Consider the following 25,655-nt stretch of genomic DNA (forward strand, 5'->3'; position numbering starts at 1 on the left):
AATATTGAATGGCAGAGAAACACTTAAATTGATGCTGAACATCCTTAGCCATCAGAGAGATGCAAATCAAAATGACCCTGAGATTTCACCTTAAACCCACCAGATTGGCTAAGGTTAAAAACTCAAATGACAACACATGCTGGAGAGGTTGTGGAGAAAGGGGAACCCTCCTCCATTGCTGGTGGAAATGTAAACTTGGAAATCAATCTGGCACTTTCTCAGGCACTTAGGAATAGTGATTCCTCAAGATCCAACTTTACCACTTCTAGGCATATATCGAAAAGATGTTCAAGTACACAACAAGGACATTTGCTCAACCATGTTTGTAGCAGCTTTATTCATAATAGCCAGAACCTGGAAACAACCCAGATGTCTATCAATGGAGAAATGGGTACAGAAATTGTGGTACTTTTACACAATGGAATACTACTGAGCAATTAAAAACAAGGAAATCATGACATTTGCAGGCAAATGGGATCTAGAAAAGATCATCCTGAGTGAGGTATCCCAGGAGCAGAAAGACACACATGGTAAATACTCACTTATATAGACCTATGAGATAGGATGAAAATACCAAAATTTGTGCACCTAAAGAAGTTAAACAAGAAGGAGGACCCAGAGTAAGATGATCAGTCCTCACTTAGAGAGACAAATGGGACAGACATGGGAAATAGAAGACAGGTAACAGGACAGGAGCCTACTGCAGAGGGCCTCTGAAAGGATCTACCTAACAGTGTGTCAAAGCAGAAGCTGAGACTCATGACCAAGCCTTCGGCAGAGTGCAGGGAATCATATGAAAGAAGGGGGAGTTCGTGGGACCTGAAGAGGACAGGAGCGCCACAAGGTCCGAATATATCTGGGCACAGGGGACTTCTATGAGACTGTTTCTCCAACCAAGGACCATGCATGGATATAACCTAGAACTCCTGATCCGATGTAGCCCATGGCAGCTCAGTATCCAAGTGGTTTCTCTAGTAAGGGGAACAGGAACTACTTCTGACATGAACTCAGTGGCTGGCTCCTTTACCTTCCTTCCCCGGTCCTCCTCCCCCCCCCCCCCCCCCGCGAGGGAGGAACAGTCTTGGTAAGCCACAGAGGAGGACATTGTAGCCAGTCCTGGGGATACCTGATGAGCTGGGGTCAGATGGAAGGGGAGGAGGACCTCCCCTATCAGTGGACTTGGAGAGGGGGATTGCGGGGGAATGAGGAAGGGGGTTACAGCTGGGAGGCAAAGTAAATAACCTGTGATTAATATAAAAATAGAAGCTAACATAATAAAAGTGTTTCCCTTTGTCACTAGAAAAGAACTATACACTGAGTGTCACTTCTTACACAACCTACGTCCTTCTTTTTTGTCTGCTTTTATGCTATACTCCTCACCTTGGCTATTTCACTCACAGCCTCCTCTTGTTCTGGAGACAGACTTTCCCTGCCCTTGTGCTAGATTTTCTCTTCACCTGGAATTCTTTCCATTGATTCCATAGGCATCTTTACCTTTCAGACATCACATTCTTAGAGAATCCTGAACTCACATCCAGACTCCAAGAGTCTCCTTCTCTCATGCTCTTCATCTCCTTCCATTGCTTTATTTTTCCTGTTTGCACATGTCAACATTGTATATTATGAATTATCTATTTACTGTCTATCTATTAGTTTTCAGGGCCCCACAAGGACAAAGATTCTCTTGTCTCCATATCAATGCTTTATTTTCACCCTGTCCTATTCTTCAAAATTATGTGTCTCAATAGATATTTGCTGAAATCTGCTCATCACATCACTAGGGTCAAAGCTGTTCTTTAGACTATCCTGCTGTGATGAAAAACTCTGTGTTTTACAATACAGAAATCACTAGCCATGCATGGCTAATGAACACTGGAAAAAGTGAGAGCTGATTTGCAAATCACAAATTTCTTAAAATTTTAATTTTAACAAAAATAAGTACATGTCTCTGACAGATAGGTACTCTGGCTTCTGTATCTGTTGAACAAGCTCCCCCTTTTTTTATTTTAAATCATCTTCTATGGAACATTCGGACTAATTTTTATCTATGTTTCTCAAGGAGATTGGCATAGCTCTTCCCCTGGGATTCCTTTGCTTTTGTTCTCCTTTTCTTTCACCTCCTAGTTTCCTTTTTCTTATTATTATGTGAAGGAGGAAGACTGCCCTTTGTTTTATTAATTCTTTTCTCATTTTAATCATGATCTTAAGAGAGATATCACATGTATACATAGCCATTGTCATTTTAGTGTAATTTTGGGAGCAAAGTGAAAGATATTTTTTTTGACACACCTTTATTAATGGTTACATATGTTTGTAACACTGATTATATATACTAAGAAGTAATAATATTGGCTTCAGTTTGTTTGCTCTGGAACCATTCTTTTGTTAGCATTACCTCACTTCACACTGAAGTCTTTAAAGTGTTCCATTCATTTTCATGCATGGTGTGCATTAATTGAAGAAATTCTGTATTTCTAATACTTCTAAGACTATGAAACAGATTTTCTCTAAATTGACTGTGTGCCTGCCTCACATATTGGTTAATTTGCCACCAATTTCTACAAGTTATCATTAATAGAATATTAAGGAAGTCTGAAAATAAATATTTTTAAATGTTTATTACGTAATGGTTTATCAAAAACATATGTCCATTATATCTTTAGATATTCTTTTAAGAAAATGAATAAAGTGAATCATGACTTTTTTAAATTAAGGATTTTTTAAAAATTTTATGTGTATAAGTGTTTTGCCTGCTTGTATATCTGTATACTATGGCACATCTTGTGTTTGAAGATGACAGATGAGGGTATTAAATTCTTAGAACTGGAGTTACAGAAAGTTTTGAGCCACTGGGGATGCTGGGGTTTGAACTAGGGTCCTATGGAAGAGCAACCAGCTCTTAACTGCTGAGCTATCTCTGACCACAACCACCATGATATTTTTATTAAACTAATATCAAATGTTATAGGGACATGTCATATATATGTTGTTTTGCTTCCTGGAAGTTTTAAAGCCTAGATATATTTTAGTATATTATTAAAATTTGTTTTTTAATGTTTTTATTTTCTGTGTATGATATATATGGTATATATATATATATACACACATATATCATGCCTGTGCCATATATATATGTATGTACACCATAGCATGAAGGCCACAAGAGAGCACCAGCTCCCTGGAACTAGAATTGCAGATGGTTTTGAGATTCTGATATGGAGAGCCCAAGGAACTGAACCCATTTCCTCTGCAAGAGCAGTCATTCCTTTTAACTGCTGAGCTCTCTCTCCAGGCCCCGTTCTGGGCTTTTTAAGGTACTATATTGCTTTACATTTTCTTCTGAAATGTGTTAGTATTTCCTTGCCCATGTGAGTGAACTGAATTAGACACATGTATATAGAGGGTGGAGGTAAAGGTAAGAACAGAGGGAAGCAGAAAAATGAGGCAAAAGCAAATCTACTGAGGATATAAGTAGATATGAGAGGAAAATAGCCACAAATATCTGTAATAAGTGTATTTTCCAAATACTTAAGTCATAGAACACAGAGAAAAATATATTTTATGGACCATGCACGATTACATGTGATACATATCTTATTTTTAATTTACAACTAAATCACCCAGATGATCACTTAATTTGGTAATCTGTAAAGGCATTTGTAAATGTACAATAATATATGGCTACATAATGAATTCCATCCAGGCACAGACACATAATAAAAGTCTCTTCTTTGTTGGACCTTTGTGTGGTTTAGGTATTAGTGTGATTGTGGCCTCAAAGAAAATCTTATTGATTTTCTCAAAGAACCACTTCTTGTTTTTGTTGACTCTTTGTATTTTTCTCTTTGTTTCTAATTTAGCGATTTTAGTCCTGAGATTGATTGTTTCCTGCCATCTACTCCTCTCAGGCGTGCTTACTTATTTTTGTTCTAGCGCTTTCAGATGTGCTGTTAAGACGCCAGAATGAGACCTCTGCAATTCCTTTATGAAGGCGCTTAGTGCTATGAACTTTCCTCTTAGCACTGCTTTCATTATGTCCCATAAGTTTGGGTATGTTATGGCTTCAGATTCATTGAATTCTAGAAAGTCCTTAATTCTAGAAAGTCCTTAATTTCTTTCTTTATTTCCTCCTAAGCCCAGTGGTCTTTGGTAGAGAGATGTTCAGCTTCCATGAGTTTGTATTTGGGTTGGTACACATGGTGGTGGTGGGGGGCTCCTCCCTCTCTGAGGAGACAAAAAGGGTAGAGTAGGAAGAAGGAGCAGGCTGGAAGGAGGGGGGGCTGCAGTCAGGATGTAAATTAAAAAAAAAACATAATAAACAAGCGAAAGACCAGTAAGGTAATTTAAAAAAGTCAGTCTCTCTCTCTCTTTCTGTCTGTCTTTGTCTTTTCTCTCTCTCTCCTCATCTCCCTGCCCCTCATTCTCCCCTTCCCATCCCCCACAGAGTCCCTGGGGACAGGAGTAGGACTCCTTTCTATTTAACTGGAATGAACAAGTACTGTTTAGAAATTTTCATATTAAGATATCACCAAGAACTAATGGCTTTTTGATGATTGTTTCCCAGTGAAAAATAATTTCCATTTAGATAAAAATTCTAAATAAAAAAGGTCATATACTCTCCAGTTAATCTATATTACTGTTATAATCTAATATAAAACACGAAGAGCATGGCATAAGAATCTTGCAGCACACCCTCCTTTAGATGCCAAGCTTGTATGCAAAGATTTCAACAGAATGTGAACTTGTTTTATAAATAATGTTTGAGAAGAAAGGGCTAGAAATTTCTTTTTTAGTAAAGTATGTGAAGTTTGAAGTCCTAGAAGGCAGACTGAGCTGGGTTGCCAGGAAGGAAGACAATGACTGTGTCCAGCACATCACTGTTAAGTGAAGTAAAGAAGTAAAATAAGAACTCTAAAGTGCAAAATGACAGATCTTTATGAGAGTTCGTGCAATCTGAGTCGGAACAGGAAATCATTGTGATTATAATTCTGGATTCCAATGCTAAAGTTTGTGTGAATACGATAATTTGTCTTCCTGATAATAGTCTTACATTTTTTCTTTTCTCCTTGTTAAAGCTACTATTTTGAAAAGTATAAATAAGAATGTCAGCAGTGGGTATCACACCCGTATCTGAAGTGTGGTTAGAATGCCATCCTGCAAACTATTTGTATTTCAGTGAATGTGGTTATGAAATAATACAGATCCCTTACCTATTTTGCTTTTACAATAGAAAGAAATGCTGAACATTATAGGATGACTTCTGAAACTGGTAACGTGTAGTAGTTTATTTCCTCTATTAACAGAGAAAACTATAGAATAAATTTAACAATCGTATGTCAGTGTACTTCCCTAGAGTACACTGACACCAATTTTTATTATTTTTCTATGCCCCTGAGCTCTCTTTGCTACATTTATTATGGAAAAAATTTGGTATCATGACACATCCTTTAAAAAACAATGCTAAATATATTAACATATGATATTTCTTCTGAGTAGCTGAGTGAGTTTGGAGTATGGAGACAGATTAAAACTAATGACTTTTTAAAATTCTAGATGGAAATTTAATACTATTGAAACTTCTAATATATATATATATATGTATATATATATATATAATTATGTATATATAAGGGTTTTAAGTGGAGTTACCATATAATGGGCACAATGCTTCTTCCAGACACCACAAGCTATCAAACAAAAAGTCCAGTGCTGTTGATAGAGGGTAGTTCTTTTCAAACTGTTGGTAGTGGGGTTGCCAAGACCCCTCCATCAACATTACAGGCCATTGCCATTGCTTTGTTCCAACACACAGATGTTGGTATAAGACCCTGTTGCTGAAGATACCATATACCTGAGTCTTAGGACATGATCTGGCAATGATCTGAAAGCTTCATCCATTATGGATAACTTTCAAGATGCCAGATGATTCTATTAATGCTATTAGAATACTTCCTACTCTATGAGCCTGGTGGCTACAATACTGAGTGGCCCTGGAAGCTTTTCCCACTGGTGCAATGCAGCAGTATATTAGAACAGCAACTAACCACTTCCTGATTGGACTTCAAACATGCTCTACTAGATGAAACCCCTGCTTCGTTCCATTAACTGGGCCAAACACACACACATACACACACACACAAAAAAACCCCACAAAACAACAACAACAACAACAAAATAAAAATTCACCCATGACTCATTAGGTTCTAGGCCCTAGGAGGGAGACTGACACTATAATTTTTGCTAAAAGGATATAGTAATAAATTGCCTTCTAAGTTCTTACATTTATACCCAAAGATTAGCTCATCTCTCAATCCTCACTAGAGAAGCTTCTTTTTGCGGTGGATGGCAATTAATACTGAAACCCACAACTAATCAATGTGCAAAAAAACAAGAGAATGTAGAGAAATAAGCTTGTAGTGAAACACTTATAAGACATTCTTTCCCCCCAGAATTCAGGGATCACTAAGGAAGAGGGGGAGATATTGATTTTAAGAGCCAGAGGGGTGGATCTCTCCAGCAAAAACATCCTATGTAGGACATGACAGCTCAGTTGCACACATGAATCACGGAAGCTGTGAGTGAATGTACTAGACAAGTCAGCCAGTGTGGTGGAGGGCATCACAGCCTCTCACTCTGTCTGAGGAGCTGTTAGTAACTGATGGTTACTGGGAAGGGAGTATTAGTTTCTTCATGGACACAGACCCTGAAAGACTACCTACCCATCAAAAGATCTTCCCAAACCTGTGCATTTGCAAACAACCCCAGATGGACTTAGCGGGCTTTCAAAATAGAGAGAAAGTTCATGAAGTTGAGAAAAAAAAAGTAGTCACTGGAGTAAGGTAGAAGAGAGAAGGAAATATGGGGGTGGAGTTGATCCAAAACAATTTTATGCATGTGTGACTATTAAATACAATTCAAAAATTTGCCACTAACATAAAGCAAAGATTAAATAGTTGCTCAAGAAGTTAACTGTTCAAAGCAGACTTTTGTTCAGCTATCTGCTTGGTTTTTTTTATTTTGTTTTGTTTTGCTTGTTTTTTTAGGTACTTTAGAAGAATAGTTTTTTAAATTTTTACATATTTTTATTAATTTTTTTCACTTTATTCACTTTGTATCCTCCCATAAACCCCACCCTCCTCCCCTCCTAATCCCACCTTCCTTCCCCCTTCTTCACACATGCCCCTCCCCAAGTCCACTGATAGGGGAGGTCCTCCTTTCCTTCCTGCTGATCCTAGTCTATCATATCTCATCAGGAGTGGCTGCACTGTCATCTTCTGTGGCCTGAGGCTGCTCCCCCCTCAGGGGGAGGTGATCAAAGAGCTCGCCAATCAGATTATATCAGAGGCAGTCCCTCTTCCCATTACTATGTGACCTACTTGGGCATTGGATGTAGACTGCCCATGGGCTACATCTGTGCAGGGGTTCTATCTAGGTTATCTCCATTCACAGTACGTGGTTGGAGTATGAGTCTCTGGGAAGACCCCTGTGTTCAAATAATCTTTTTAAAGGGATAATCTTGGCAGAGAACAAAAAATAGGTAGTAGTGGGCCAACAATGAGTGGACTAGGGAGGGACATGGGGAGGAAGAGGGATGAAAGGTGGGAGGAAGAGGGATGAAAGGTGGGAGGAAGAGGGATGAAAGGTGGGAGGAAGAGGGATGAAAGGTGGGAGGAAGAGGGATGAAAGGTGGGAGGAAGAGGGATGAAAGGTGGGAGGAAGAGGGATGAAAGGTGGGCCCGGGAGTTGATGAGGGGCCTACAGCCAAGAAACAACGTGAATAAATTTTAATAAATAATAATAATAATAACAATAATAAAATTCAGACAAGGATGACCAATTATACAGCAATTGCATTAGTCCAGCAAATATTTCATTAATGCATGAGAGTCACATAATACATTAACAAATTCTCCAGTCTATTTGCTAAACCAGCTTGAGCCTTGTTTTACAGAACAAAACTGGACCAGGAAAGGAAAAGGGCTATGAGAGATTAAACAAGCAGGCCAATTACATCTTTTAAAAATCAGAAAAAAAAACCCACATTATTTCTAGCAGTATGATATTATTATTTCTCCATCAGCGAGAAATTGCTTATGGAACAAATTTAGAAACTACAAATCTAATGTTCACTATAGTGCACACTCCTAGGGCTCTTCTCTCAGGTTAGCTTCCAACGTAGTCTTATTCTGGCTCACTGCCTGTACCAAGACTAACTCGCACAGTAGCTTGTCTTACAACTCTTCTGTTTAATATATGATAATTCTTTGTCAAGAGGAGACATTTTTCCTCCTAGTGTAAAGGATATGTCTTTAGCATATACAAAACCATATGCTCCATTTCATCAGATTTCTAATAAGACTGTTGAAAAAAATCCTTTACGAAACTCAAATTTGATTAAAGCGGGGAGGGGGTTGTCCCAGTCACACCAGCTTCTCCACCAGTATTTTATCCTCCCCTTCCTTTCCTTTTTCATTAATGAGAAAAAAAAGGCCAAGTCTATTTGATTACAAACAGAAGCGTATACCTCCTTACAACAGAGACTTACTGAAAAACTTCAGGAATTGCATCACAAGACCAGTAGTAGCATTATTTTAGCTGAAAGAAGTTTTAAATTTTTTTATCTTATGAAAATAGTAATTGTAAGCATATATGTGGTTGCATAATTAAGACATTTTATCATTTGATAAACATAGCATTCCATTTTCCTGCCTGGAGCAACTCCTATGAAATAGTTTCTGAGCCCATTGTCTATCACCTTTGTGACTGGGAGCCCTGCTTCACTGAAGCAAGGTAATTTGGGTAAAACTTTAGTTCTGTTTCACCAAATTTTCTTAATAACACTTACACAATGTCTCTATTAACTTCAGATCCTTTAAAAGGGATATTCTTTTTTTCTGAAGCTAAGAAATCCTCTGTCCTCACCTCTGATTCTTTCTATGTTGCTTCAAGCTCACTTCCTCCAGCAGCCTTATACTTCTCACTTAGCCCTCCTTCCCCAGGGCGCATTCTGGGATTTCTCACCACAGTATAAAGTCTATATTAAGAGGCAATAGCTAATGGGGGCATTTCTGTATACTTTCATTTCAGTGTAATGACATGGTTCAGGCATCAGGTGGATGAAATAGTGACAAAGCCACAGCGGAGCAACAGACTGCTGTACATGAAGCATGTCTCATTTGATATATGGCCATGCTGAAATGAACACTGAACTTATTTCGAAAGAATCATGCTTATTAATGTTTAGGGGAAAGACCAATACATTAAAGCCATGAGTAGGAATCTTGAAATAGTCAACACGTCAAATGAAATAGAGGAAAAAAAAAATCACTAATGCCTTTTGTGGACATTTGTGGTAAGTGAACATGAACAAATGCACCCACGCTGATTGATGTAAGCTCATAAAAATGTCAGTTCATTCACAGCATTCTGTTGCTTTATCTCAATCCAGAGTGGAGTAGAGTGGTCCTTCTGTTACCTCTATGACACTGCACTAACATATCTGTGCCCGAGTTGAGACTGAGTGCTGCAATCATCATTTACACATCTCTGTGAGGTTCAGGCTAGGTAGTGCCTGGGAATACTTAATATTTCTATTTGTGAACTAGTCATGGAGTCATATTAGTAACTTGGTTTTGTAGAAAATCCATGTATAGAACACAGCGTTAGAGGAGAAAAATAGCCCAATATGATGACTGTTGAAAGGGAGAATGTGGCTAAGTACAGACAAACACTGTTATGGAAAAGCTATTATGAATGTGGCTGACACAAGATGGAGTTAAAGCCAAGAACTGAGCTTTATATTCCAGAAAAATATTTAATCTTCACTTTGGCAATGTTCTAGGCGCCATGGCAGGTAAGATACAGCCTGTATTTGCAGATCAAGGCATGTGTGTCCCCTTATTACAGCCTACCACAGGATAACCTCCATTAGAAAAATAAATAAACTACATATTGGGGACCCATATTGCATATTTGGGAGGGAAGAGGAAATAGAGGTAGCTCACAAAAGAAAATCAAGGCCAAGAAGATAAATGGAGATATTCTTGAAGGGCACTGAGTTTTAGGTTTTATTACCAGGGTCATCATAAGCCTTCAGAATCTGTCACAGGGGCACTTGGTTGCTCTGGGTCAGGAGAGCAACTCAGGTGCTAGAAGGACTCAGAGTAAGAATGCTTAACTACAAAAAGAATCAAGGCTGAGTAAACATAGTGGATTTGTTAATCAGAACCCTTCTTTACATTAGCTGAAGAGATTTTATATACAGTACCATAAACATAATCCATTTAAATTATAACAAACTATATCACATCAAACTTAATATAAGAAATACTTCTCTGCAAAGGACATTGGCAGAGAGAATGAAGAGAGAAACTTTAAACCAGAAAAAAACACTATAAAATTGCATTATTGACAAAGTATTTTATGCAGAAAAAATTTAAACACAATATAACAATCACAATTAACTAAGGTAGGCAAAACTGATAATGCCTTATCAAAAGAGAAATACAGAGAACAACAACAACAACAAGACTTATGAAAGATGCATAGACTCATTAGTCACTAGGGAAATGCATATTAAAATACAAACAAGATGCCCCTGGAAGTTCACCAGAACAGTTGGCCTTTTCATTTATTTGTTTAAGTGACCATACCAACCATCACAAATAATACCAAGCACTGATCATACTTATTATATTTGCTTTATCACAAATGATCATAACCAGCAGTGGATACTCAGAATGAGATATCCCATGCAGATAACTGGAGATCTTTTATGAAGTTAAATATATATTTGTCTTATCATTCAGTCGTCCCGTGCCTAAGTATTTACCCAAGATACATGTAACTATATCTACCTGTAGAAACTTGTGCTTACATGTTTAACGATGTTTCATAAGTGAACATTTAAACTGCAAACCTCTCAGATTCCTTCCAACCACTGCATGTGAAACAAAAAGCCCTCAACTAGAACCATGAATGTGTTTCAAGAGCATCCTGCTAAGAGAATGAAGCTAGACTCAGAAGGTTACATACTGTATAATTCTACTACGCAACATTATGAAACTGTTTTGACCTAAAGAGCAATTCTGATTAACAAACTGCAGAGATAAAATACGAACAAAGAGTTAACATCAGAATACAACTGAATAGTTGTTGCAGATAGTATCTATTAATAGATGGTAAAACTAATAAGCAAAAATTTGAGACTTGAAAAGAATTGAGAACAGAATATTTTCAAAGTCTAAATTATTTGCCTTCCAAAGACACACCATTTCCAAAAGAGGAAGAAGGCACTTTACAGTGCACTGATGTAGAAGTTGACATTCTAAAGAATGAAGTCCTCAGGCCATCATTCCATTCTCACACACGGCACTCAGAAGGTGCCCCCTTCCTTCAGTGCTCCTGCCAGTGAAGGGAGAACTGCAGTGCAATCACGAGTGAACTACTGATGCCAATGTGGAGGACATTCAGAAAACATACTATCAGTATTCATGGACAGTATTGAGGTCAAAGTCAGAGGAGACGAGAGAACTCTCACAGACGAGAAGAGACTAAGTGAAGATGTGAGGATTAATGCTACCTGAGAGCCTGGAATTGATAATAGAGCAGAAGCAGGAGGCAGCCATGGAAAGGTTGATAACTGGAATGAGACTACATTAAGGGCTGCAGCAGTGACTCCCCCAGTTCTCTGCCAGCCTTCCCTCTCTGTCTTCTCTCTTCCTTAGAAGATCTTACTATGTTGCCCAGTCAGGCCTCAAAGGTGTGAACCTCCTTGTTCAGCTTTCCAAGAGCTCGGACAAGCATGTGCCACCAAACAACTTGGGCTGTTTCTTGGTTTTGAGATTTTAATTTTACGGTTCTTAAGAGGAACTGGCTGAGAGTTGAATAGAAGTATATCTTTTCCTAATATTTTCTCTAAGTCCAGAATTATATCAAGATGAGAGTGGAGGAAATGTCACAGCAACATATTCCAACAATAACAAAATCAACAGCAGCTGCAACAGCAGCAAACAGCACTGAGATATGTTCAGCTCTGGGTTCAGTCCTGAGCATATCCCCAGATCCATACAAAAAGTGAAGACTGTGTTAGGTTTCCATCATTCATTCCACAGGTACTTTTGCAAATTAAAATTTCATACAGGAGGCTCTATAGTAATTTGGAGATTTTTGTAATTGAGGCTTTTACAAGCCTTTACTAGCCATACATAAGGATTCTAGGAACCTCATGAAGGCTTCTTTGTCATGTCAAAAGTGTCCTTTCATTAGGCTGGCTGGCTGGTTCTTATTTTCCTGAGTTCATGGCTGCAAATTCATGCTTACAACTGGATTTTTCTACTTTGTTTTTGTTCTCCTCAAATTTAGAGGCATTTTTCCCTCTCTATAATACCAAATCTTATTTTAGAAATGAAAAGGATGTCATTTTTTTTTCTTTCTGGAAATGAAAATAATTTTACTTTTTAGATAGCTTCATTCTTTTTTTATAATTTTTATTATTTTTCCTTCTTCACAATTTATTCATCATATATCCTGATTGAAGCTCCTTCCCTAAACTCCCCTCAGTCCCACCTTTCCTTCCTTTTCATCTCATCCCCTTCCACTAATCCACTGAAAGGGGGAGTTCTCCACTATTGTCATCTGCCCATAGCTTGTTAAGTCTCATCAGAACTGCCTGGATCCTCTTCCTCCATGGCCTAGCAAGGCTACATCACCAGGAGCAAGTGATCAAAGAGCAGTCAACTGAGTTCATGATAGACTCAGTCCCTCATCCCCTCACTTGGAGATACATCCACATGGAGATTGAGCTGCCAGTCTTCTACACCTGAACAGGGGGTTTAGGTCCTCTTCATGCATGGTCCTCCTTTGGTGCATCAGTCTCCACAGGACAACCCTGCTCTCAGATCTTTTAGTTTTGTTGATGTCCTTGTGGGGTTCCTGTCCCCTCCATTTCCCTCTATTCCCATCCCTGTCTTCTTTGATAAGATTCCCTGCGCTGTGCCCAAAGTTTGGCAGTGAGTCTCAGCGTCTTAAAATAAATATTTTATATGAGTACAATTTTATTTGTAGTCTCTTTTCTCTCTTAGCTCCTTCAGTATACAGTGTTACTTTCATACTCAACAATGTGATATTAGATTTCTTTCTGAAAACTTACTACTTATCACTGTCAGCTCCATAGGGACAGAGGATCAGGAGAGGTAGATCTAAGGTTGTGATTTAAATGAATGATCTTGAGGAAACCCAGATACTTAAACACTGAAGGTACAAGAATACATTTCCCTTGAATACAGAAATGATTTTTATTTTATTGTAAAGAGTGAGTCTAATATGACAACAGGAAAACATACTGGTTATTCCAATTTCCCAATTATCTCCAGCAGTGCTTGGACAGAGAATGACAACAAGGCCACAAGCTGTGCCATCTTGTGAGTACCTGCTGCAGTCAACTAATTTCATTTTGTTTAGGTGTATGTATATGTTATAATTCCAAAAGCAAATACTTTACAGTAAATGTTTCCAAATCTCTTGAGTCACCTGAAATCATGCAGGAATAATTCATCACCAGCTTCAGCAACAGCAGAGTAAATACTTAAAAGGCTAGTAGGAAAAGTCCAGAAAATTCATTCCCTCTCCTCTCCTATTGCTACCATTCTTATTCTCTTTTGTTTGTGGGTCTCATCTTTCCCACACCCCCTTTTTCTTTCCTTTCTTGCTAACAGGGAAGCAGGCTGTGTCATCATCTCTAGTTTCCTTAGACTTCAGTGATGCCAACATTCTTTTCTGGTCAGTTTGCTTCCAAAAATCTCAGAATCTATCACAAGCACTCACCAACACCACTTCTTTACCAACCATCTTGGCAGAACAACTCATGCCAAACACCATCAAAGTAGAAGTAGGCAGAAACTCCAGAGACCATCATCTTTTTATCACAGCTGTTTGCCTTGACTGAGATCATATTGGTATTTTATTCCACCTTCTCCAGGATTTAGAAGGAGGAAGAGAATCACAGGGGAAATAAGAGCGAACAGGAAATGCTTTTGTCATTCAAAATGAATGCTTGATTTAAGGACAATGAAACTACAGGAGTTTCTGACTCAGGAGGACAGGATTTTACTTTTCTTAGTCAATGCTTTATCTCAGTACTTGGGAAAGTGCCTAGCAAAGCTTGACATTTAATACATATTATTTGAATGAGTAAATGCCTTAATGAAGGTTAAACATTTTGAATTTAAGATACCAATGGCCTTTCTACTTTTAAAGCTACCAGTTTTCAGTGTTAGAATTCCTCAAATGCTTTGTTGTCTAGCTCTGCCAACAGTGAGCTGAATGAAATAGATTTTTCTGATTGTTTTTAACCGAAAGATGCTTCTTGGTCCTTAACTGTAGTTCACTCCCCAGCTTATTTTATTCTAGGGACCTCTCTCTTGCTCTGAAAGACCCTTCCTGTTAGAGTTTGCTCCTTTTCTGTCTTAGCTTCTCTTTTTCAGTCCATTTTTTTTCTTTTTGTGTTTTAAATTGAATAAACGCGTTTCCCGAGAATTTCATACATGTGTGCATCTTAAAGCAGTTCTCTTCCAGTGAATATCACCTTCCCTGCAGCAGCTACTTAGCATCACCTGTCTGTCTCATTTGCATCTGGGGTCCAGCAACCTTGTCAGGCTTCAAAGACTTCCTGGAAGTCTTTAGTTAAATGTGGATATACTTAAATGAGAAACTACTGTTTTCTATAAATCTTACTCTTTCCTGATTTACCAGATTAGAAGCCATTTTGACTGTAATACCTTTCTTTCCCATCCACCAAGTCTTCAGGCAGAAGATAAATTATCTCACTGAAATCTTGAAAATAGGCCATAAACCTATTCTTTTAAAATATATATACTAATTAATTTAGTTTATTTCCTAATTAATTTTTTCTTGTCTTACTACACTGGCTTCCTTGCTATTTTGTCAATTGTGTCTTTTCTTTCATGATGTAATTATTTTACACTCATTATTTTCTCCAGCTTTCTTGATGTTACACTCACATGCTAAATTCTTTCTGACCCAAGGCTTTAAACACCTTACTGTCTTTGCCTAAAATACTCTCCTACCATTCCTCTCATCATTTTGCTCCCTGTTGCATTCGATTCTCTCTTGCTTTCTAAATTAGATTTAGATTTTCTTTTGTCTCCTTCAGCGTTTAGTTGGGTATTTCTTATTACTCTGTTAACAATGGTGAGCAAAAAGAAGGGGCAGTTAATCTGCCTTCATTGAGTGAGTGGGTGGAACTTGTCCTGTCACATTAGGAAATAAAGATCTGTCTGTGTATGTGCCAGCTCAGTTGATGATAGCATCAAATGACGTTCTGAGGGCTGGTCACCCTCTCTCCTGCACTTCTTGGCTTGAATGAACAATACTTTCCTTCACCTGGTGCCATCAGAAAGTGTTTCGGGGAAACAAAACCCACAGGCAAACTCTCTTGAACCTCTTTATATAAATGAGCATCAGAATCTCAAGGGACAGGGGAGGAATTCAAATAAATGTCTATTGTTAGAAACAGTTTGTAAAGCAATTTATCATACAAAACATGCATTTTATATGCCGTCTCTAGTTTTGATGTTTCCTCTCACAGCCCATGTGCTAAACTTGGTCCAAGGGTAGCACTTTGCGGAGAAGGTGGTGGATCCTTTAGGAGGTGGGAGGTCTTTAAGTTAGTCTAGTCAAACTTTACAAGGATCCTGGGTCCTAATCCTCCTTAGTCTACTTCTAGGATAGGAGATTTTTTTTTCCTGTCACCTCTTGCCTCATTATAGGTCCTAAATATTGTAGCTGATCAATCATGCTTTCAAAGCTACTAGCCAGCATCAGCCTATTATTTTGTCAGTTAAATAATCTCAAATATTTCATTGCAGTTACAGAAAGGTGACTAACATAATGTCTAAACCTTGATGTTGCTTATAGATTATTTTTCCCATATTTTTCAATTTAAGTATTATAACTTATAAAGTTTGTTGAAAATTACGTTTCTTTTTTTTTTTTTCATCCTGAACCTCACTACCTTTTAGAATTATCAGCACGAACCTCAGTTTATAACGATCTTGGAAGGATCAGCCATTACTGGGATAAGCTTTCCTCTTGAACATCTCATGTCTCTCTGTTAAAGAAACAGGCTTTATTAGGGTAACATTTGACCTCTATGTTTTTTCTCTGACCTGCACTTTTCTTTCATTCAGAAGAAAACAAAATTTAAGCCCTATGGAGGTTTGGTAACAACCCATAAATTTTCAGCTGATGCATTATGTGTTGAGTATGTGTTGCACATCTGGCAAAGCAGTTATTCTAACAGTGGAAGCTTGGAGGACTACCTTTATTTAACCAGAAAAACCCAATCCTAGGACTAGGGAACGTGTTATTATGTATGTGGCACAAAGTTTTTGACTGGTTAGAATACATTCTTTTAGATACATTTTATGTGTAGTCATAAAAACTCCCGAGGTGTAACTTATAATATTCTTGAACATACAAATAGTTTGAGTACATCTAGAAGATTCTGTAATAGCTTTAGTTATTGAGCCATTGAACCTTTAAAGAATGCCTTAGGATGACATAGAATTATCTTTGGGAGTTTGTTTGCGCCTGGGAATGACTTCTATTCCACTTTACTGAGTTTGTTATTTAGGTGATATAATTAGTGTTTGTAAATGTGCTTTTTTATTTTGCTGAAAGGTATACACTGTTGTTTCTCTCCCAGTTACTATGGTGTATTTCTTTAGCACTAAGCTGCAACTCTTATATTTTATAGAAAAGGCGGCTTTTTGCCTCTTGGTGATGTAACTAATGTTGCTGATAACTATCAGTTACATATTGTGACTCCCTATACTGCTAATAATTACCAGTCTGCCCTCCCACTGATGGCTTCAGTTTGCTTCCTGGAGAAAGACTGTGTGTTGGACATATGACTGTAACTGACTCATCTCTCTTCCCATCAGCTGTATCCTAACAAGCTCATAAAGTCACGATGCGTATCACATAAATAAGCTCCATTTGGTATCAGAAGTACTTTTTGTATGATGCAGTTTTTAATCATTTAGCTTTCAAGTTTAAAATAAAAGCAGCTATATGTGCATGTATGAAGGTGCAGAAGTGATTCAAAGAACTATGTGATACATGTTTCTAAGAGAAAAGTCTATAAGACAAAAACCTTCCTCACATTACGTAAGAACTTACGGAAAGATGGTCTGAAGGCTTTTAAATCTATAATCTTATATTACTTTTAATGGAGATTCAACATATTTGTTTCCCAGACCCCAGGAAAATCTACAATCAGACCCTTGCGCTGCATCATTATCTTCATCAGTATCTTTTATGCAGTAGGAGCGTCTTTAGGGAACATTAATTGCTAGCCATCTCTTAGCTACTTAAAGGCAATCTTGGAACAATTACCATGTATTTATGGGAATGAGGTATTCATTTATTTATTGCTTTTCTCCTAACAATCCCATAGCACTTGACTCAAGCTGATAACAGTACAAAGAGGCTCACCGAAGATTGCGGGAATTGCTTTTCTCTCATCCCCACCATGTACCCTGCAGCACCTCAAAGCTCCCCTATGAGGCTTACTCTTAGCAGTTAAAACTATAATGCTGATTGTCATCAAGGGTGTTCTGAAGCTATCTTATCTCAGTCAATTTCTTGTAACAGGTATGAGAATATCTATTCCTAACTTTTTTTCATAAGAGTCAGACTGTAATACTGGTATGTGAATCACAGAAATTTGTCTAAATAGAGGTCACCTGTCTTGTTTTCAGACAAGATTGTTATAGATATAATCTCTGTTTTGGTTGTTTGAGTGTTTATATAAAATAAACTTTCAATCTGGCAGAAAATAATGCCACCAATAATCTTAGTAAATCTGTTTATCTGACATATATAGAATTAATTTCCCCATTTTTAGAGCCATAGATCTTTCCTTTTTATAGATCCTAGTTTAGAGATACATAGACAGATAGTCATATATAATATATGATAGTATATGGCTAAAATAATAATATAGGTTTGGTAAGGTTTGATCTATTGAAGGAAGAAAATAAAGACCTCTTTCCAATCTTCGAGTTGATTCTTGGTCCCTTATTTCTAGACAGTCTATGTGTAAAACCACGCAAAAGAACGTTAGCATCAAACTTGGTTTATAACTCTGCTTCAAAATTAAAATTTGCCTGTCATCTAAGTATAAAAATAGAAACAAAGGAATTATTTTAAATGTTCAAGCTAATGACAGGAAGACAACAGATATGCAGATATGCAGTATACATTTATAGGTTTAATTTTTATATAAATCCTTTGTAGTCTAGAAAGAAGAGGACTGAGGTGCTCTAGTCAATCATATCGGGGTTATTTTAGTCTTGTTTTACAGGCATGAAAGTTCAGGATATAGGTGTTGAGTAATTATCCAATGTGTACAAATCTTAATTGGCAAGAGCAGAATTCCAGTAATGATCCATTCATTTGGTTATTTATTGCTATGAAAGAAACAATTTGAAATTTAATGGCTTAGAGCAAAAATTTTTACATGAATTTAGCAGGTAGTTTGGATACGATGCATCTAACAGAATCATAGTAGTGGTTCACCCGAGGTCTCTAAGCTCCCCAAGCATGTTCTATTAATCAGATTTACAGCGTCAGGTATGCATTTGCTTTCATGGAGTGGGCCTTAAAGCCAACCAGAAAGCTGTTGGTTAGCCTCATAAGACTTACGCCACTAGTGCACATGATCATGTTTGTAACTCTCTAGCCATAGATCAGTAGAGCTCTTGGACCACATCAAAAAATGTCTTAGTGTAGAGGGTGATGGTTCAAAGTGAGAAAGTGTCAGTGGAGTGGGTCATCTATATCAGTCCTCTATCCCCAAAGGCCCAGAGACCATGACAGAAGGGAGAGTGGATAGACTGTGTCAGTGGAGTGGGTCATTTATATCAGTCCTCCATCCCCAAAGGCTCAGGGACCATGACAGAAGGGAGAGTGGATAGCCAGAGATCAGGGAGGACCAGAGTGAAATAGTGCCTTCTGGAATTAATACAATAGCTGAATTTATGAGCGAACTCACAGCAACTGTTTGTCTGCGTAAGACTTACACAAGATTAAGCCAATCAACATTCTAGTCAAAAGGGCAAACTCACAAGTCTCTACTTCCATCTGAGGAGATATGGATAATTACAGGAAAGGAAGAGAGTCACTTTTCTTTATGAGTGTGGCCCCTGGTACTTTCAGAACACTCCATAAGGTGTTTCCACCGAGGAGTGTATGGGCAGCACAAATTTGACCTGACGGAATATTAAAAAAAAAAAAATGACACTAACTTGGAGTAGATCTCAGAGGAGCTAGAGAGAGAAGACACAATCAAAATATGTCATATCAAATTTTAAAAAATCAACACAAATATAAAATTATTAAAAAAAAACCTCTCATCATTTCTTGGGTTGCTTAGATTTAGTTGATTTGGTTTCTTTGTCCACAAGTGGCCATAGCAGTAGGTACGTGACTAGGGTGGGACTTGCATAGGGTTGTAATGTTCACTCACAGAGTTGAAATGTGCACTCACAATGTAATGGTTCACTCACAAGCCTGGCATTCAGTGATGCCTAGCACTTTAGATGGAGCAGGCCAATCAGCTCATGTCAGAGACAGTCCCTGTTCCCGTTACTATGGAACCCACTTGGACACTGAACTGCCATGGGCTACATCTGTGCAGGGGTTCTAAGGTTATCTCCCTGCATGGTCCTTGGTTGGAGTATGAGTCTCAGGCCTGCTCTTTGATCACCTCCCTCTGATGGGGGAGCAGCCTTACCAGGCCACAGAAGAAGACAGTGCAGCCACTCCTGATGAGACCTGATAGACTAGGATCAGAAGGAAGGAAAGGAAGACCTCTTCTACCAGGGGACTGGGGGAGGGGCATGCATGAAGAAGGGGGAAGGAGGGAGGGATTGGGAGGGGAGAAGGGAGGAAGCTACAGGGGAGATACAAAGTGAATAAAGTATAATTAATAAAAATTTAAAAATGCATAAACTCAGTGTTTGTATGTGTGTATGTATATTTGTGTGTATGTATGTGTGTAAGAGAGATGTGGATGTGGCCATATATATGTCACAATATGGGTATTGAGGTCAGAGGACAATTGTAGGAGTCAAGTCTCACCTGGCACCTGGTAGGGTTTTGTGACCAAACTTAGACTATTTATAAAGCCCTCTTACCTCCCTGAACTTCTTTTTGCAATACTGCATGGATTGCCTTCATTTGACATGGAGGCTGGGTTATAATAAGAAGAATTCTAGCTTACAAGTAACAACACGCAAATATATAAAACACCGTGTGCCTTGCCCTTGCTAATGTCCCACATTGGTCAAGGTTGGGTGCGTGGGTGAGTTCAGTGTAACTGTGGGTGAGAACTACTTATGGGTGAATTTGAAAGAAACTATTATAGCCACTACAATAAAATGCCACTATAATGTCTCTCATGCTGAGCACTTTCCCCTCATTTCTAAACTATTGGGGCTGCAAGTAATCTGCTCCCTTGAGCAATGCTTTGGATGAAGAATGTAGAGATTTGAGATGCAGAGTTGAGCACATACATGTCTTATTAACACATGTTTTTATTAAGCTACCATATTTTCTTATTTCTACCTATAACGTGAGATTTCAACTTCCCTTGAATGGCTTTAAAGATGTTTATTTATTCATATATATCATGTATGTGTGTATGTGTTTACATGAGTTTATATTCATCACACATGTACAAGAGCCTTTGGTAGCATGAGGAAATCATAATGTCCACTGGGACTGGAATTACATATGGTTGTGACTTGACAGTGGGTTCAGGAAAGCCAGCCCAGGTCCTCTGCCAGAGAAGGTAGGAACTACCCTTAACCACTGAGCCATCACTGTTGACCCCATTCATATCTTCAGTGGTTGTAAACAAAATTTTGTTACTGTAAATAAAAATCCCACATTCAAATACCTAAGTAATTTTCATGAAAATTTTAATTCTATTTTCTGTTGGGTTTTATGTTTAGTTCACTAGTGAAAAAACAAAATCAAAAAATATTGTTACATTTTTGCCTTAATCGTTGTTCAAATATATGCAGCCAATTTCTTAAAGTATATGACTAATTTTAGATTTTAAAGTAATCTTCTTTCAAAAGAATGACCTTGATCCCATTATTTCTGCAACAGCAGGATTGTTATTTCAGCATTTATCATTTTATTTTACTTTATATCAACTATAATAATTTATTCATAATACTATAATAGCGCTGACTTCCCTATAGAAGTTTTTAAGGAAATGTTTTACTGTATGATAAAGCATTCTATGTTTTTCTATGAAATTTATTTCTAAACAGTAGTATTTTATTTTAGTGAATCAAATATTGATGGTCAGTCTTCTATTAATATTGACATTTAGAAAAATATAACCCTTACTCCAGAGTCATTATGTTAAGCCAAATGGGTAAAGTTTATAGGCAATGCCATTTCAAAGCTTTGTGGTAACCTATGCAAACTGATAATGTCACGGCTGAGGAGCAGACACTGAGGAATGATGTCAAAGGCCAGCATCTGAATGAAGCTGTTGTTTTAAGGACTTTGGTGCTGTTATGGTTTAGTAAAATCTAAGCAGTATGTGAGGAGCAGTGAGGGGAGCCAGGAACTTACTTTTGGTGACTACACCTTCCAGGCGAATGATGTTTGGGTGGTCAAACTGACCCATGATGCTAGCTTCTCTTAGAAAATCTCTTCTTTGTCTGTCCATGTGGCCACCTTTCAACGTTTTAATGGCAACTGGGATCTCCCTTTTCCCTGGTGTCTTCAAACGGCCACTGCATACTTCTCCGAATTCACCTTAAAAAAATAAACAAACAAATAAAAAAATCATTTGCTTAAACCAAGCACTTTTATTTCAGAAAATCAAAAATTACTATGTTATCATGTTTAAAAAGAATCTAAAACACATCTTTATAATATATCATTGAAAATGCTTTTTCTTTAGTCCGTGTAAAAAATATGCCTGATGTATTTATAACGAATAATAGACAGCATCTGCACGTGTTGGATCCAGGGAGCTCCACTGGAAGACATCCTTGTTCTGCAACAAAATTCTGTACAGCAGAATGGGAGGTGCTGGTGTAATTCTATAGAAAAGCAATCATTTCCCAGCATTCGCTGTTCCTCATTTCAGCCCTAATGTGTGGGTCAAATGCCTGCTCTCTGCAGACAATCATCAGAGATGTATTATTTATTTGATGTCTGATGCCATACATCTAAGCTATGATAATTAGAAAGAAACATTGTTTTAATTAATTTATGGGCACTGAAAAAAACCTGTGCTGTATACAGCTATAATAACTGATTAGGATACAGAATTATACAGGATATATTGATGGAAATACAAATGTAGAAAGATGAGCTCTTTTTCAGCTCTAGTTACATTGATAGATTAAATAAGCAAGTGTTTTCTAAATAGTTACCACATGAACATGTAGTGCTAAGTTGCTATGAGATTCAAAGAAATATATGGTATTATATTGAGTCCATAGAAAAATAGGAGATGAACGCCTATGAGTCACCTAAGTGTTCTATCCATGTAAATGCTGCTTCCATTAAGAATAGGCATGGTTTGAGGACTTTCAGTGATGGAGATACTTTATGTTGGACTGTGAATGATGAATAGAATGTACAAGTACAGGAGAAGTAAAAACCTTCAAGATGGATGCGTTGAGGGTGTGAAGAAAATGAAGACAAAGATTAAAAGGTCAGAAACAGCAAATAAATGATGAGGACAAAAGACAACTGAATCTGAGAGGCTGTTAAGGGAAAAGATCACAGGCTTTCTCAGTATAACAGCGGATTCAACAAAGATGAAGGAGATTGGGAAATGACTCATTCATAAAACACTTTCACATAAGTATGAAGACCTGAGTTTGATCTTCAGAACCCATGTTAAGAACACAGGTGTGGTAGAAGCAGAGGTAGAGATAGGCAGATCCCTGGGGCTCACTGTTCAAGATAGCCTAGCCTACTAGGTAAGCTTTCGACTAATGAGGGACCCTCATAAAACAAGGTGGATGGCTTCTGAGAAACTACAATGGAAGCTATTCAATTGCATCTACATGCACATCTGTACACAGAAAAAAGAAGGAAAAGAAAGAAAGAACATTTAAGATTCCAGAAATTAAATTTTTCTAGGGAAAATGATGTGCATTTACTAACGACCATAATGTTTGATGCAAATTTAGTAATTTGTAACATGATAGTACTAAAACTTTCTGCGATTATGTAGCATCCCTTTTCTCCAAGAATATAGGGAAAATTAAAAGTTATAGCATGCATATAAGCATTTACAAACTATAAAGTATAAGGGAATGTAGCTCAATTGGTAACGTTTATCTAGCATTGATGAAGCTCTGGGTTCACTTCCTAGCACAGTATAAGCCAGTCATGTTGATGCATGTCTGTAATCTCGGTACTGGGAAGGTAGTGGCAGGAAAATCAGAAAGTCAAGGTTTTTATCAGCTGCAAAGCATGCCCCAGGGAAGCCTGATGTATATGAGACCGGGCCTCAAAATCAAAACAGGGAGCTGGAAAGATGGGTCAGTGGTTAAGAGTACTGCTGCAAAGGCTTAGGGGTCGGAAGTAGGATCCCAGTACCCATCTAACTGGTGCTTGCTTACTTATAGCTTAGCTGAAAAACTGTGAGATCCAGATTCAGGGGGTGAAACTGTGCTTCAAAGAAATAAGCTGAACATGATAGACACGAACACCCACATTTTCCCATTGATTTCCACATGCTCCTACCTACATAACTGAACATATACAGTGCATGCATACTTGCGTACTGCCAACATACTAACAAAAACTGAACAAGCCAACGAAACACATGCACATACCATAGTATCATTCAGAAGGGAGTTTAAACTATTTAAATTTAAATCTGTTAAGGGCAGAAGGAATAAAAGCTTAAGTCGCTTCAGTTTATCACTTCACAGTTCTAACCAGTTGTTGGATACGGATACATTACAGTGTCACAGATTTCAATTATCCATACTTTTCTTGCATTCAAGTCATCACAGTCAACCAAATGTTGACTATATGTGAATAATAACCACTATTTATTAAGTTGAAATAAAGAAAGACAGCATATTCTCTCTAAAAACTATGAACACTCATGTCTGTTAGAAATAGAAAACAGTCTAACAGGATAGTCAGTTGTCATTATTATAATTATTTTTGTTATTTTTAGTACTAGAACCAGAAATCATTCACTATGAAGGAAAAATCAACCCTCTGGTGAAAATGGGCTCGTAAGCTGGGACAGGAGGCTTCAACACTGAGAGTTTGTCTTTTATACACTAAAAATTCACACAATCAAGGACCTGAAAACACTGATTTGACAGCTGTCTCTAGAAAACGTAGTGCCCATGACACTGGACTTGACCAACTTTTGCAAGAATTATAAGAATATATGTTTAATTTGATGATCTCAATTTGTTGGGAGATGGATGCTCATATTTCATATAAAATAAAGCTGAGTTTTTAAAGTTTTTTAATAAAGCTTTTGATTTTTAAAGATAATATTTTGCACCTAAAAGCAATAGCTGATAGAACTTTGCAACGTTTTTCTAAGCTTCTGGGACCTTTGGGCAGGGGAGGCATTTGGACCTGTCTAAACTAATGTCAAATATACACAAGGCTTACTGAGGTATCAGAATTTGTCCATTGACCACCCTCCCCCCACAATAAATATATAGAAAAATGCAAACATTTCTCTTTGCTTCTCTTTACCTTTTACCGAACCTGAAAAGACTATGTAGTATTAATACAGACTTGGCAATACTTAGAAACAAAGTTTCTGGCCTGAGTCCAAATCCATGCAATCTTTTTTTCTACTTGAATATCATAAGAATTTAAATAAACGTTTGATATAATGAAATAAATGGCAGCTCTATTGGTGTTTTATCAAGAAAGACATAGTGGGGTTTTTGTGTGTGTGTGGTTTTTTTTGTTTTTTTTTTTTTGGTTTTCTGTTGTCTGAAACTCATGCATCTTATTAGCACCAGGCAGGTGTTCTCCTCAAGTCAAGCTTTGCTTGATCAGGCTATTATCACACTTATTTCATTGGCACTAAATACGGTGATCTGAAATTCCAGCTCTTCTTTATTTCCAACCCCTTGAGACAGAGAAACAAACAAGAAAATGCCACACCACTGGGTTATTTTTAACATCATGTGTATTGGTTGTTGGGATAGTCACTATACCCTAAGGATCTCAGATCCTTAGTGACCTCTCAGGCATGCACCCAAAATGTCACTCACCAAATGTGTTCACATCTTCTTTCACAAAAGGCATGGATATATCTCACATATGAAAGTGATTTAAATTAAAATGTAATTTCATAAATTGCCAAAGACCAATTAATTGTATGATTGTCCTTATAGGAACAACAGTTATATAAGTAACAGTAACAACTTACATGCAGCTTGACCATAAGTAAGAGAAATCATTCCTCAATAAGATTGTGAATATTTATATGCACAATTTAGCCCATAGTTAACCCATTAACTATAAGCACATGACATTAATGACTACTTGCGCATAATTGCAATCATTTTTACAGTGTACTTAAATGGTACTTT

General features: G+C 37.5%; 1 protein-coding gene across 7 annotated transcripts in view; it reads right to left on the reverse strand.

Annotated features, from left to right (window-relative positions):
- Positions 1 to 25,655, reverse strand: part of Epha6 (EPH receptor A6) — a 955,104-nt gene that overhangs the window by 234,840 nt on the left and 694,609 nt on the right. For all 7 annotated transcript variants that reach the window (XM_060370600.1, XM_060370599.1, XM_060370601.1 and 4 more), the window contains one exon: positions 21,679 to 21,864. In XM_060370600.1, the coding sequence (XP_060226583.1) occupies positions 21,679 to 21,864 (186 nt within the window). The remainder of the gene's footprint in view (positions 1 to 21,678; positions 21,865 to 25,655) is intronic.

This window comes from Meriones unguiculatus, chromosome 17, assembly GCF_030254825.1.
Source record: "Meriones unguiculatus strain TT.TT164.6M chromosome 17, Bangor_MerUng_6.1, whole genome shotgun sequence".
NCBI lineage: Eukaryota > Metazoa > Chordata > Mammalia > Rodentia > Muridae > Meriones > Meriones unguiculatus.